The sequence below is a fragment of the Neodiprion virginianus genome, chromosome 5 (assembly GCF_021901495.1).
Source record: "Neodiprion virginianus isolate iyNeoVirg1 chromosome 5, iyNeoVirg1.1, whole genome shotgun sequence".
NCBI classification, from domain to species: Eukaryota; Metazoa; Arthropoda; class Insecta; order Hymenoptera; family Diprionidae; genus Neodiprion; species Neodiprion virginianus.
Window position 1 is genome coordinate 7,828,801 of NC_060881.1, and position 13,045 is coordinate 7,841,845.

Genomic DNA, 13,045 nt, shown 5'->3' on the forward strand with positions numbered 1-13,045 from the left:
GAAGTTTTATCAGAGTGAAGTTTGTGACGATATATGTTTAAGAAATATCATTACTTCGCACCTTTAGGGATATCGGAAATTAAGTAAGCCATGATAAACAAAATATACTTTCATATTGAAAAGCCAACTCCTTATCAAAGGGGTTGTAAAATTGCGCAATAATAATTTTTTCCTGATGTTTCGTTACGTTAACGTTACTAACTTCACCCTCATGAAATTTTATAATTATCGAAGTTGACATACATACGCTGAATTCTAATTGAAGGGAAACAAATAAATGTGGTCAACCACTGGCACTGGCATTCATCGTAACAATATAGTCGATAATTTCTCAATCTTTTAAACCTCGTGCGTATCTATGTACACGGCAAGAGGGCAGAGAGGCAGACTGCATATTTTTGATACTTGAAGTAGCCGATAGGCGCGAAATTATATGGTCATAAACTATGTACGCCGTTTAATCAAAAGGTAGGATAAAATCGAAGTGAAACTTGAAAGATAATTCAAAGCTTAATCAGTTAACGCGGACAGTTGTCTTCGGGCAGTCTTGCCACAGAACGCGCGTGCATGTTGAATAAGTGACAACAAGTGTTTTGATGCGTGTAAAGATCGTAGCTGGGTAAACATGTATCAAAAAATTTTCAGATCCGGTACCTTCCGATCATTGGCGAGCGTCTTTCAAAGGTGAATTATTTTTCACGTGCATGTATGTATTTTCTGTTTCGTATCAACGATCGAACGAGTGTCGTTCGGTTCTCCTTACATAAAATCAATTGATTTATCTTTCGATTGATAAGAAATCGTCTCAACGCTGTCAACAAATAATCGCCATTATCAGCGAAGGTAATTCGGATTTAGAGCATATATTCGGGTCATAATATTGTCGCAGGTGATTACAGAATTCGTAAATAAATCAAGAAATAAATCTAAATGTGCGATAATGGGACGACGGTCCCGGAGAGTTTGTGGTTTGACGGCACCCTTCACGCGTATAAAGCATTCAAATACGCATTTTGACTTCGTTTATATACGCGATAGATTTTTATCGTGATAATCTAGCGATGCAAGTCAGTATCAGTTCTGCCTCAATTGAATCTAAATGCTACCGGGAATCGTTGTAAAGGGATTAAGTACGAAAATGCATATCGAACAGTGGCAAGATTCGAAGGACGAGCCACAGGTCCGAGGACGTCCAGCACCGGGTGTTCGGCTTCCTTCGGACACCGTACCGAATTCTTCCGAACGAAACAATCTGGAATTCCCCTCGTCCCCCCTCCTTGGTGGGTGTTTTCACTTCGAACCGATGTATTAAAAATCGTCTAAATCAGGATAATACGATGTCCTGATCGTCACGTTATCGGGCAGAGTCTCGCCGACGTCGAAGTGTCGTTTGTGTTTGCTCCCGCCTCGGGGGCGTGTGCTCTTGGTGATTCCGCTGAACCCGCATATATAACAATATTCTGCTCGCGCATGTGAAATCGTATTTGACGGCTAGCGGACAGACGGACTGACGGACAATGGCGAACGCTGCAAGGAGGTTCCCTCGGCCAGAAAGTTGATCGTGATTTTCGGGGATTCGTTGAGGGGAACAGGGACCTGCGATCGTCACATGTTCCCGATTTGATCCCGACGATAAATACGTTGTTCCGTTGATTGTCCGACGGCGTTTTTGGCTGGTTTACGCTTCCGTAATCCGTGTTGTAAATGTTTGAAAAACTAAATACATGTATACGTAAAGGGGTATGCGTTAGACCCAGTGCTGCTGTGTGGAAAGTGGAGTTTAATCTCTATGTCAGTTTTATCGGTAAAGTTTCAATTCGAAACACTTGGCACTTTTTACTTCGACACTTGGCAAGTCCGAGTTGCTCGTCAAACTGACAACGAATTGTGAATATCTTAATATTTTCTAGTGTGTTTGTAACGTCAACGAATCTTTGGTATCTCCCAGTTCTCGTTTCCAATAACCACAAATCGCTATCTCTTCCCTACCATTATCGCGTGTGTTAGCCACCGACTCGTTATTGTTCTTGTATATAACGCAGCTCAACGGTGTTTATTTTTAATCAAAGGGACGAGCGAAGTCTTTTTCTTTCTTTCTTTTTATCACTAATCCACATCGAACCCTTGAAACGTGTAGAACCATTCACACAGACAAAAAAATCTCGCCAAAGGGACAAAGAATCTCGCCCTGTTCCCCTGGAATATTTCTTTTTTTTATCATTTATACTCTACACTTGACTGTTTACCTAAGAAATCCATCAATCTATGGACCATGCAGAGAACGATAACCCAAAAAACAGAACTTCCTATTCGCATCTGAAAAAAGTGACTGACTATATAGACGTATGAACAGTCAAATACCAAAAGACACTTACTGAAGTGTCTCAGAGTTGAAAAATTACCTGCTTTGAGACGTTACCAAAACGCTATCAAGATGGGAAACTGTTTTAGCAGCCCGACAAATTCTGAAAAGGATAAGTCTCAGAGGAGCGGCAACACCACCAGCGACCCTATCGCGTTGCCAGCTAGCCCGGTTCCGACTCCGCCTCCGGATCCTATCAGACCGATACCGCAAATACCTGAAACCGATGCGCCGACGGCTAAAATATTCGTCGCCCTCTACGACTATGATGCAAGGACTGACGAGGACCTCAGCTTCAGAAAGGGAGAACACTTAGAAATCCTTAACGACACGCAGGGCGACTGGTGGCTCGCTAGAAGCAAGAGGACCAGACAGGAAGGATACATTCCCAGTAACTACGTTGCTAAACTGAAATCTATTGAAGCTGAACCGTAAGTTTGTACATTACTCTATTCGTTTATCTGTAACAAAAGCTTGCTTCGGTCTTTCACGAAGCCTAAGGCAGCAGTTCTACTTAGTCGGCGAACGTGTTGAATTTTTCTTACGTAGAACGGTATAGCACAGTTTTTAAATTGATCTATGCTTCTTTGAAAGTATTGAGTTTCCATGAGACTTGGTGTAAATCCACGTTTCTGGACCAGGATGTTTTCGATTCAATGACAAATTAGTGTTTCACATTTATTGCCAAATTTTTTTATTTTTTAACGTAGTTATTAGGTCCACCATCTTATATCGCAATATTCTTGACTGTTATCAAATCGGGTAAAAACCCACAGGATAAAAAATACTATTTAAATCCTAGAATTCAAAGTATTCACATCTTCATGAATAATGCGCTATTGATTATGCGAAACGATTTTCTCACTATCTCAGACATGAATTAATCAGGTTTGGTATGAAACCAAATGTAACTTAAACGATGTATTCTGAATATAAACATTACTCTATGATGATAAGAAAATAAAAATGATGAATTTTTCATATGGAAAATTGGAAGAGTCAAGGAATTGTGTATGTGAAAATTTATATCAACTCTGAAAATCCAAGTCATGCGCTCGCAACACGACCCCTCCAACGATCGGTTTACAGTTATAGATCTGCTTGGAAAACCAATTAATCGATTACCATATGTTTAATATTTATATCGATGCCGATCAGTAACAGTGGATTGAATTGATATATTTTAATAGGGCATAGCCGTTATTTTTAATCGTGGCTCAATAACTTTTTATAACGTCGCAGGCGTGACTCTTGTTTTTTAAAATTCCTCTGCCATTAGTTTCTTTGCTCGTTATAATTATTATTATTGCATGAGATTGCTTTCACCTACTCCAAAGGTTCCTCACTACTTCATAATAACCTGATAGGTTGAGCGTCACTGTACTCTTCTAGTACGGGGGGGCCTACACACGAGCACACGCACACAATCACATACACACCTTGGTAGATTACTATGTAGGAATTTTCAGGAAGCAGTGTTCATATTTAAATATTGAAAGATCCCTCTACTCATGTTCTAGGAAATATTGTACATTGAATTTAACATTTTTTTTTTTTTTTTTTTTTCATGAACATCGGTACAATGGCAGTTTATTATTGCAAAAATGCCAAAAGATATGCCGATAGAATAGAGTTGCGCAAGGAAGAAGTATAATTAAAGTTCAGTTCTGCCAGTTAATTATGTTTGAAGAAATTGTGTCCCCATTATTCGAAAATGTAGTTTTCCACATCAAGTAACTACCCATTAACTTTGTCATCGGAGTGAATGTTGAAACATCATAACATTCTTTTTTTTATTCGGACCCTAGGTATAACAATCATAATTTGATTCAGTTATTCAGAAGCGATAGTTTTAACGGCATGCAAAATTTATGTATGCCAAAGCATGTGGAATGTTTTCTAAACTTAGTCTTCTCATGAACTGTCTATCTTTTTCCAAATTCATCAATTTAAATTTTATTCGCTTTGATCAAAGTCGTTTGAATCATTCTTAAAGATTGAGTCGAACCTTTCGCATATGTACTTGTTTGAACTTAATTTGTATTTCGAGTCAGTGACAGTAAATTTTTCTTTTTCTTTTTCAGATGGTACTTCAGAAAAATAAAGCGAATTGAAGCCGAGAAGAAACTGTTACTGCCAGAGAATGATCATGGAGCATTCTTAATTCGAGATTCGGAAAGTCGACACAATGACTATTCCCTATCGGGTAAGTGCATTAGTTTTATTCGTCGCAACCTACCTGTCGTACAAGAAGTAATAAAAATGAATAAAGATAGCGCAGGGTGTGCAATAATAAGTTGGGAGGAGAGAAAATACAGATAACTGGTTCACTCCTTCAGCTTTCACCCGCTTGATAATAACAATGTGTCGTCATTTGGTAGATAACATGTTCTAAAGCCAGTTGATTAAATACATTAATCTTGAAATTGATCTGTAGAGTACACGGTACGTCTGCTTGATTTGTTCGGTGAAAATGACACGAATCTTAATAAAATAAACACACCGATATTTAATTCTTATTTAAAAACATTCAATTTTCTTTAGTCAAAAGTAACGCTTCAAAATAAGGTTTACTTGGGGTAAATGATCCTGAAACAATCCATCAGACAGTAGACTCGGTGGCGTTGTATCACTTGATGATTAAATTGGTATATCCTGTCAGCCAGATTGCAATTTCCTGTTTTATCATGTCTTTATCTCTTAGTGGTTTTCGCTACTTTTCATCCGCGTGAAGTGAGTCGCAACGCGCATACTATATGCTTTAACATCATTTGAAATTTTTATAAAAATTTGTCAATTCTTCATTTCATTTTCTTCAGTAAGCAGACAATTGTTTTCAAATAATTATTTCATCGATCAGATAGATTTAAATAATTAAAATAAAAAATAAATAAATAACTATGTACAAATTTCTAATTACACTGATTTTTTTCATTCTAGTGCGAGATGGGGACACAGTAAAACATTACCGTATCAGGCAACTGGATGAAGGTGGTTTCTTCATAGCCAGGCGTACAACTTTCAGAACACTACAGGAACTCGTTGAACATTACAGCAAAGACGCAGATGGTCTCTGTGTCAATCTTTGTAAACCGTGTGTGCAGGTAACAGAAAGTCATACGTTAAAATTAACGGTCCAAAATTTGTCTACACAGAGTTTAGACAGCTTGCTGCATGTGAGAGATTTCTTTGAGAATGTCATATCGTTAATTAATACTATATCTCTATATATTTATAATGAAATGCAACTCGTCGAGGCTTTTAGATATATATATATATACATCGTTGTCGTTTGTAAAACAACATTTATACCAATCTTTGAAGGGGATGTTTTAATCAGTACTTTTAGGCACCTCCCTCCGACACACCTGCGATAAGTCGAATGACTAAAATTCTTTTTTTGTCTAGCGTTTCAGACCCTGTTATGCACTAATATTTCAATTACTTTACGGTCCAATTTCTGCTTGATAACACTGATTTCAGCAGGGAATACCATTGCGTGTGAATAAGTCATCAACTGAATACACTGTAATTTAGATAACTTGAATGTTGCTATTTTTTTTTCATTCCTTTTTTTATAACCTAACGTTGAATGCAGAAAACAGCACTGTCTAAACTTCTGTTGGACTTTGCTATCCTAATAAGTTAGATTGTAAATATTATTTACGATTATTAAGCTTGATCCTGGAAAAGACAAGAAAAGTTATTACAATTCGAAGCTACAAGCATCTTTAATATTCTTAGTACACATTGAGTCTAAAGTGGTGACCGTTGTCTTGATCAGATTCGCAGTTCAATTCAAATTAGAAATTGAAATTTTTTTGTTAGCCGTTTCCTCTAACCATAATTATCCCAGAAACATGTACATCAAATAACTCCAGAACTATGTCCTGCTATTGAAAAAGTAAACGTAAAGGGTCAAAGAAGTCACTAGTTTCATATTCAATACATATTGCAAGGTGTTATCTCAATGGAGCGTGTCTGTTTGTCTGTTATTGCTTGCCCCGCCTCCCGCTGGACTTTCTTGGTAAATTAAATGTCCCAATACAACTTACTCGCTCATTCTCATTCATGTCGTTGTTCACTAACTCCGCATTTCTATGGAATAATAATAATAATTTTAATAATAATAGCATAAACCTGTTCTTTATGGTATCATGTTCCAACGTCACTAAAAAACCGCAACTTGCGAGTTATCTTATGATAAAATTTTAACAAAGAATTGCAAAGCTAGTGGAAATGTTTCCTTATTTTTCAACCATATAATATTTTTAATATCCGAGAAACAATTTAGAGTATGAGTGGTGTAATGTTAGTGATGTATCATTTACAGTTGTACATATATTCCTATTTTTCCACATGCCCACACTATATATAGGTATATATTTAGTTTTTGAACTTTTGTCGAAGCTTATCTAATTATGCCAATACTATTTCTGTAAAGTATTTAAAAATGACTAATGATGTAGCATCTGTATCCTGACACAGAACTTCCTTTTATTATAATTGAATTTTCAAGAAACAGATTAATTATAAAATTCCAAGGATAAAATTCGCAGTAACCCCCGCTTGCTTAATTGGTATTACCAAACTATTAAAAAAAGTTTACTTTATGAATAAAACTATACGTATCGAATGTTCCTATACTAATGAAATTATTTAATATGCCAGGTATTTTATGACAATTTTTTAAGACTAACGAGAAAAGATTCATGAAAATCTTATGATCAAAATACAATCACTAAATCTTCATTTCTGTGTTTTAGACTGTTTAATATCGCAATCATAGCACCAACAGGTTGCACTCATTTCAAATAATAATATTATGTACAATACATTCTAAGCATCGTTACCATGATGTAGCTATGATGGTAAACCCATCGTGTACCGCACATTACTATTAAACGTTTTTAATTATATGTTTAAAAAAGGTCAAAAATTTCTTTAATTAGTATAAAAGAACAAACTTTTGTTTCATTTCAAAACATTGTAAAAGCTATAAATATTAGACCCTTTTCTTGATCTTCGCATCTTGTATATGACGCAACCTTATAATTTTTATTGCAATGTTTAGCCATCATCATTAACCAGTGTAATATGTATTTTAACTCACAGTATAACATTTAGTTAATTACAGCTACTGTATGTATCTTATGCATGTGTATTATAGCTTGTTATAAGTAGTGCTGTAGCTGCAATCCATGGTAAACCCTTCTGCGCACATAGCTTGCTTGAGGTATTGCTCTTGTATTGGTGAAATTGGACAATTTTCAATGATAAGATATAATTCATTTAATTTTTTAGCAACCTTTCATAGTGAGCAAAATTGTAAATGCATGCACAATGTACATAAACAGATCTATTAACAATGTCTGTGGAATATAAAGCCATACATTGTCACTTAAATAGTCCTAATCTTCTTGCTGTGATTAACCGTTGACTGGCCCGTATTTGGCTTTGTTTTTAGGTTGAGAAACCTGTAACGGAGGGTTTGAGTCATCGCACGCGAGATCAATGGGAGATCGATAGATCGTCCCTCAAATTTGTCCGCAAACTTGGTCAGGGTCAATTCGGTGAGGTATGGGAAGGCTTATGGAACAATACCACACCAGTGGCGATAAAAACATTGAAGCCAGGAACGATGGATCCCAAAGATTTCCTTGCCGAAGCTCAAATTATGAAGAAATTGAGGCACGCGAAATTGATTCAACTCTATGCTGTTTGTACAATGGAAGAGCCTATATATATCATAACTGAGCTAATGAGAAATGGAAGCTTGTTAGAATTCTTACAAGGTAAAACTATGTTTGATTTTCTTCTCGCCCTTTGGCCATATAAAAATATCAGATGTTCTTGATTCAAAATTTACACATCCTTTGATTAGGAAAAGGCCGGGGCTTGAAACTTGCCCAGCTGATCGATATGTCAGCTCAGATAGCTGCCGGCATGGCGTACTTGGAATCGCAAAACTACATTCACAGAGATCTTGCTGCTCGAAATGTATTGGTAGCAGATAGTAATATTGTAAAGATTGCTGACTTTGGGCTAGCTAGACTGATAAAAGAGGATGAATACGAAGCTAGGATAGGCGCTAGATTCCCAATTAAGTGGACTGCACCAGAAGCAGCCAATTATAGCAAATTCAGTATTAAATCTGACGTTTGGTCCTTCGGAATTCTACTGACAGAGCTGGTTACTTATGGAAGAATTCCATACCCTGGTAAGTTTGTCAGTTTATTACATTTTTCAAATCTCAATTCAAGAACTTCAACTGTCCTATAAAACCACAGAAATAAAGAACTTTGGTTAATGTCAGCAGTTGATGTAATCTTTTTATCAAAATTTTCCTTGTTGTAGGAATGACGAACGCGGAAGTTTTGCATCAAGTGGAACATGGCTATCGTATGCCTTGCCCACCCAATTGCCCAACAGCTCTTTACGACATAATGCTGGAATGTTGGAACAAAGACCCGATGAAGAGGCCCACCTTTGAAACACTTCAGTGGAAACTAGAAGATTTCTTTACTATGGATGGCTCAGAGTACAAAGAGGCATCTGCGTACTGATCTACGCGTTAGTAATCGCGATATTGATTTTCTTAGATCTGCTGTTTTTTTATAGCCTAATACACTACTAATAAATCGATGTAGTGAGTGTAGAGAATGACTGACGATTGGGTTGAAATCATTTTCAGTTGGCCTTGGCCAAACCTGATCTTTAAGATATCCATAATAAACACGTTTAACCAGAAGTTTCAAAATGTCAGTTGAAATTTCTATTTTTATTTGACTAAATGAAGTCGAGGCACGATTAAATTACGTACATGGCCTAGGTTGAAATATTCGCAAAATTTTATTCCGCTTCCTTATTTTAAACATCCAGTCCACACGCAGATATAAAATGCCAAAAGTAACTTACTATTAATTCAGTGTATCATCTGTAGTACACGTTATAAAAAAACAGCATGTATTCTATTAGATATGATTTATTTTTTCATATAGAATAACCAGCATCGTCATTAACGATTTTTTTTATTCTAGCTGCCATATACAGGTATAAGTTCTTTTTCTATAATTCTTTTCTCAAGAATACGCGGACAATATTACACATTTTTAAAGTTAAACATTTTTCTCGAATATGCATACGAAATTTGAAGTGACTTTTTAAATATGATGAATGATTTAGCGATGGGAATGTCTTAACTGTACGACAATTATAGTAGGGTAAATACATCGGTAAACTCTGTTGGTGAATGAAAATATCAACACAATTTCATTCGCTGGTGTCTTCGTTTTCAGAATGTTGAAAGTAATTCGATTGGAGCAAAAAATATATCTAAACTGATGAGTTGAATTTCGAGAAAACATTTATCGCGGGGTGAGAAACAGTGCTAAAAGAAAAATTAACTGAAGCCACAATCGAATTTCTGAGTGTGTAATAGATGGGAAAAATTATATGCTACATATTTAATTTCATTTGTCATCACACGCTACAGTTGAGCAACAGACCGAATTATATATATATTTGATTCTTACATCCTCAAGTTGGCCGTCGGCTTAAATTCAATGTATAAATATACTTGCTAAATTCAAAGTCGACATTTGATACAGTTACGAAATAATAATTCAGCGAAGTGTATTATAGTAGGTATTTTTTTTTCCAAAAGTATACCTCGTGCTGTAAAAATTCGCATGACAAAAAAAGTTTGTTGGCAAGTTTATGTGATTGACTCACGAGGTTGAAGCTCGTAATGTTGCAATGCATTTTTCAGAAAAATTGTTATTTAATAACCTGAGAATTGATTGAAATTAAGGAAACTAATACAGCAAAACATAATCATATTTTGCAAATTTAACTCGTTGAAAGTAATTTCAAACTTGTGAAACAATGATTTTTTCGAAAATATTTCGTTTCATTAATGTTGATTATTTTAACCTCGTATTAATTCTGAAAGAGTATAATCATTAAAGGTTCAAGCCTTCTGTCTTCGGTAGATTACAATGGGATGTATGTTGCTACTACTAAGATAAAATGGCTGTTTTTTAGAACGGGTTTGGAGAGCATAATGCAAGACATTGCAAACTAATGTATTTAATCTCGACAAGATAATCGTTAAGTGTTCATGAAAGAGTAAGCGTAAGTTTAGTATTAGCATAATAACTATAAGAATTTGTGTAATCCGCGAATTGTGCTAGCAATTAACTTGCAATTATTTTTTTTTATTTTTTTTTTTTTCTAATATTTTTTTTCATTCCGGAATATAATTTGATGTATCGCGTCGAAATTTACTGACAACGCTCTAGTTTTCTATTTCACTGTAAGTTTCTTCTTCTGATTTATTCATAAATGAATCAGCTCAGTTCTGTGAGAAACTGATCGATACTACTACTTTTATACTGATTAACAATGTACAGAAACATTGTATAGTTTCAACTAGGTGTTGTTTAGATCTTTTTTGCAATTGAAAGATGCATCGTGGTTGGACTGGGACCCTACGTTATATATATATATATATATATATACATATAATTTGCCACGTATGCATATAGATACATGTAAATTCGCTCCTTTTTTACTAACTGCTGAACAAGGTATGTGCATTTTCGAGTCATTTGTAAATCTAAATGAAAAACATTACGCGTTACTTTTAATAATCGCGTCTTTATTTTGATATGTTCACAGTATTACAATGGTACGTATAATTCAAGTAGTTGCATTGGAGCGGTTCAACTGTCCATTTAGTTCATTCATGAAATAGATAAGAAAATATGCATTCACAAATCCCAGTTTCTTTACCTCGGCACAGTTTGATGACAATTTGTTGATGCTTTTTCAACGAGCCATTTGCTATGTTGAAATTGCCGTTTCGCTCCTTTATATCTTCCTGTATTCTTTGAAAATCAAGAGATAACTGATTGAAATTGAACACTAATTTCAATAGAAAGGTCATATTCAAGACTTTTTCTTCTTTCTATAATTTATTCTTCTCTGTAACAACAAAATTTGAGAGCCTGATCGTACATTATTATCGTGCGTCACAATTCGGAATCGCTTTTAGATTAACTCGATTAATCGGAAATAAGTTCTGTTCTGTTACATTATGTGAATGTTGATTTAGTTATTACGTAGTCTGACCCTAATCTAGCTTTTGTGGACCACTTTGTGACGCACACGAATCAATCATGACCTATCTTTTCCAAGTATATATACATACATATATATATAATTAAAGTCATTGGTATAAGTAAGTGTATAAAAAATAATGATAACGATAATAATAATAATATCGGTGCGATATGTTTATGGTATTCAAATTACAGTCTGTGGATTACGTTTCGCGCAATTTCAGAAAGAATCGATCCTCCTCCCTGTATGAACTAACAAAACATAATTTGCCCTCAACAATTATTAAAAACTACAACTGCAATTTGACGCTCGACGAATACAATAGTTAACGTCAACAACAACGATTTTCAGACTGCCGTAATAAATTGCATCTTTGTATATGTATAATATTTTACAAATTAAACAAAAAAAAATATATATATATATATATATACATATACATACTCCACTATGTATAAAACATATAATAATCTAGATGACGTATTTTCAATGTAAATGCAATAAAACTTTTTGTGGAACGTCATTTTGCTATCAGCCTCCAAACGACATGCATAGAATATTATATTAAATTTAAATGTAAAAATCAGCTTATCTATAAGTATATACGTTATCTACACAAATGCATACATACACATAGTATACTCATTTTAGTTTCTTATACTATTTTATTTTATATAAGAGCAATCTGTATTATGCAAGCACTATATTTTTTTTGTCGTACATTTAATTATCTACATTCTAGTTCATACGAAATAAATCTATAGTTGTAATATTTCCGGAGTTTCATTTCTTTAATATTATTATTATTAATAATACTATTGTTATCAAATAGTGTAATAAATTTTTGTTACATGTTACGTGTATGACCGTGGTAGTATTGTGTGCTATCGGTTTATTCTGAATACTAACACTTTGCTCAGCTAATGATAAGTGAGTTTTTCTTCTTCGCTAAAATTGATAATTGTATACCCTAAATTGCTTGCTGCAAACGTAAATTTGTCACATTAAACGTCTTATTAATATTTTCAATTATAAATATGTACAAACTACATATTAAAGTAAGTTTACGTACTGATTGTGATTAACTCTATAATGATTTGATATACGAATACTGGTATTTAAAGGTAATACGCGAGTTATCTTTAACCATGCCAATTAAAAACTCGTGGAATTTACGCAAGCCATTCAAGCGTACCTGTGGAACATTTAAAAGTTTATGCTCAAAAATAACATATGCATACACACTTGCGTTACTAATCAATTACGAAAGTGGTTGGTTTCTATCTATTTATACATATATTGATACATTCATTTCATTAATACAGCGCCTATATTTAATACTGTATTGGTAATAAACATGAAACGTAGAAAAAAAATTCCTTCACACTTGCTATGTAGGTTCCTTTTTTATTTTTGTACTTTTACAACTATCTTCGGAAAATATTCACTAGCAAATTTGAATGCTTCAGTCTCATGCTATATTCGCCGAAGTAGATTCTAATTTTTCGTTTAGTATCGAATCATATTTTATTGGATTGTACCTGTCTTTGGTCCTAT

General features: G+C 34.5%; 1 protein-coding gene across 6 annotated transcripts; it reads left to right on the top strand.

Moving 5' to 3' along the window:
* The first annotated feature begins 561 nt into the window (after positions 1 to 561).
* LOC124305377 (tyrosine-protein kinase Src42A) lies at positions 562 to 12,260 on the top strand. 6 transcript variants are annotated; one of them, XM_046764726.1, is made up of 8 exons: positions 1,287 to 1,887; positions 2,452 to 2,793; positions 4,447 to 4,568; positions 5,303 to 5,466; positions 7,830 to 8,157; positions 8,247 to 8,582; positions 8,720 to 8,935; positions 9,403 to 12,260. In XM_046764726.1, exons 1-7 carry the CDS (start codon positions 1,790 to 1,792, stop codon positions 8,926 to 8,928), a joined length of 1,599 nt encoding a protein of 532 aa, XP_046620682.1. In that variant the 5' UTR covers positions 1,287 to 1,789; the 3' UTR covers positions 8,929 to 8,935; positions 9,403 to 12,260. The 6 variants fall into 6 exon arrangements, with proteins under 6 accessions (XP_046620684.1, XP_046620682.1, XP_046620685.1 ...); XM_046764728.1 differs by lacking the exon at positions 1,287 to 1,887 and adding an exon at positions 562 to 684 and having other exon boundaries at positions 8,720 to 12,260; XM_046764729.1 differs by having other exon boundaries at positions 2,252 to 2,793; positions 8,720 to 12,260.
* The last annotated feature ends 785 nt before the right edge of the window (positions 12,261 to 13,045 follow it).

Excerpts from the sequence above, each read along its gene's own strand:
- LOC124305377 (XM_046764725.1), top strand. The coding sequence starts at position 1,790 with ATGTCAGTTTTATCGGTAAAGTTTCAATTCGAAACACTTGGCACTTTT. Across the intron at positions 5,467-7,829 it reads TTTGTAAACCGTGTGTGCAG|GTTGAGAAACCTGTAACGGA; the intron begins GTAACAGAAAGT and ends CTTTGTTTTTAG. Across the intron at positions 8,158-8,246 it reads CTTGTTAGAATTCTTACAAG|GAAAAGGCCGGGGCTTGAAA; the intron begins GTAAAACTATGT and ends TCCTTTGATTAG.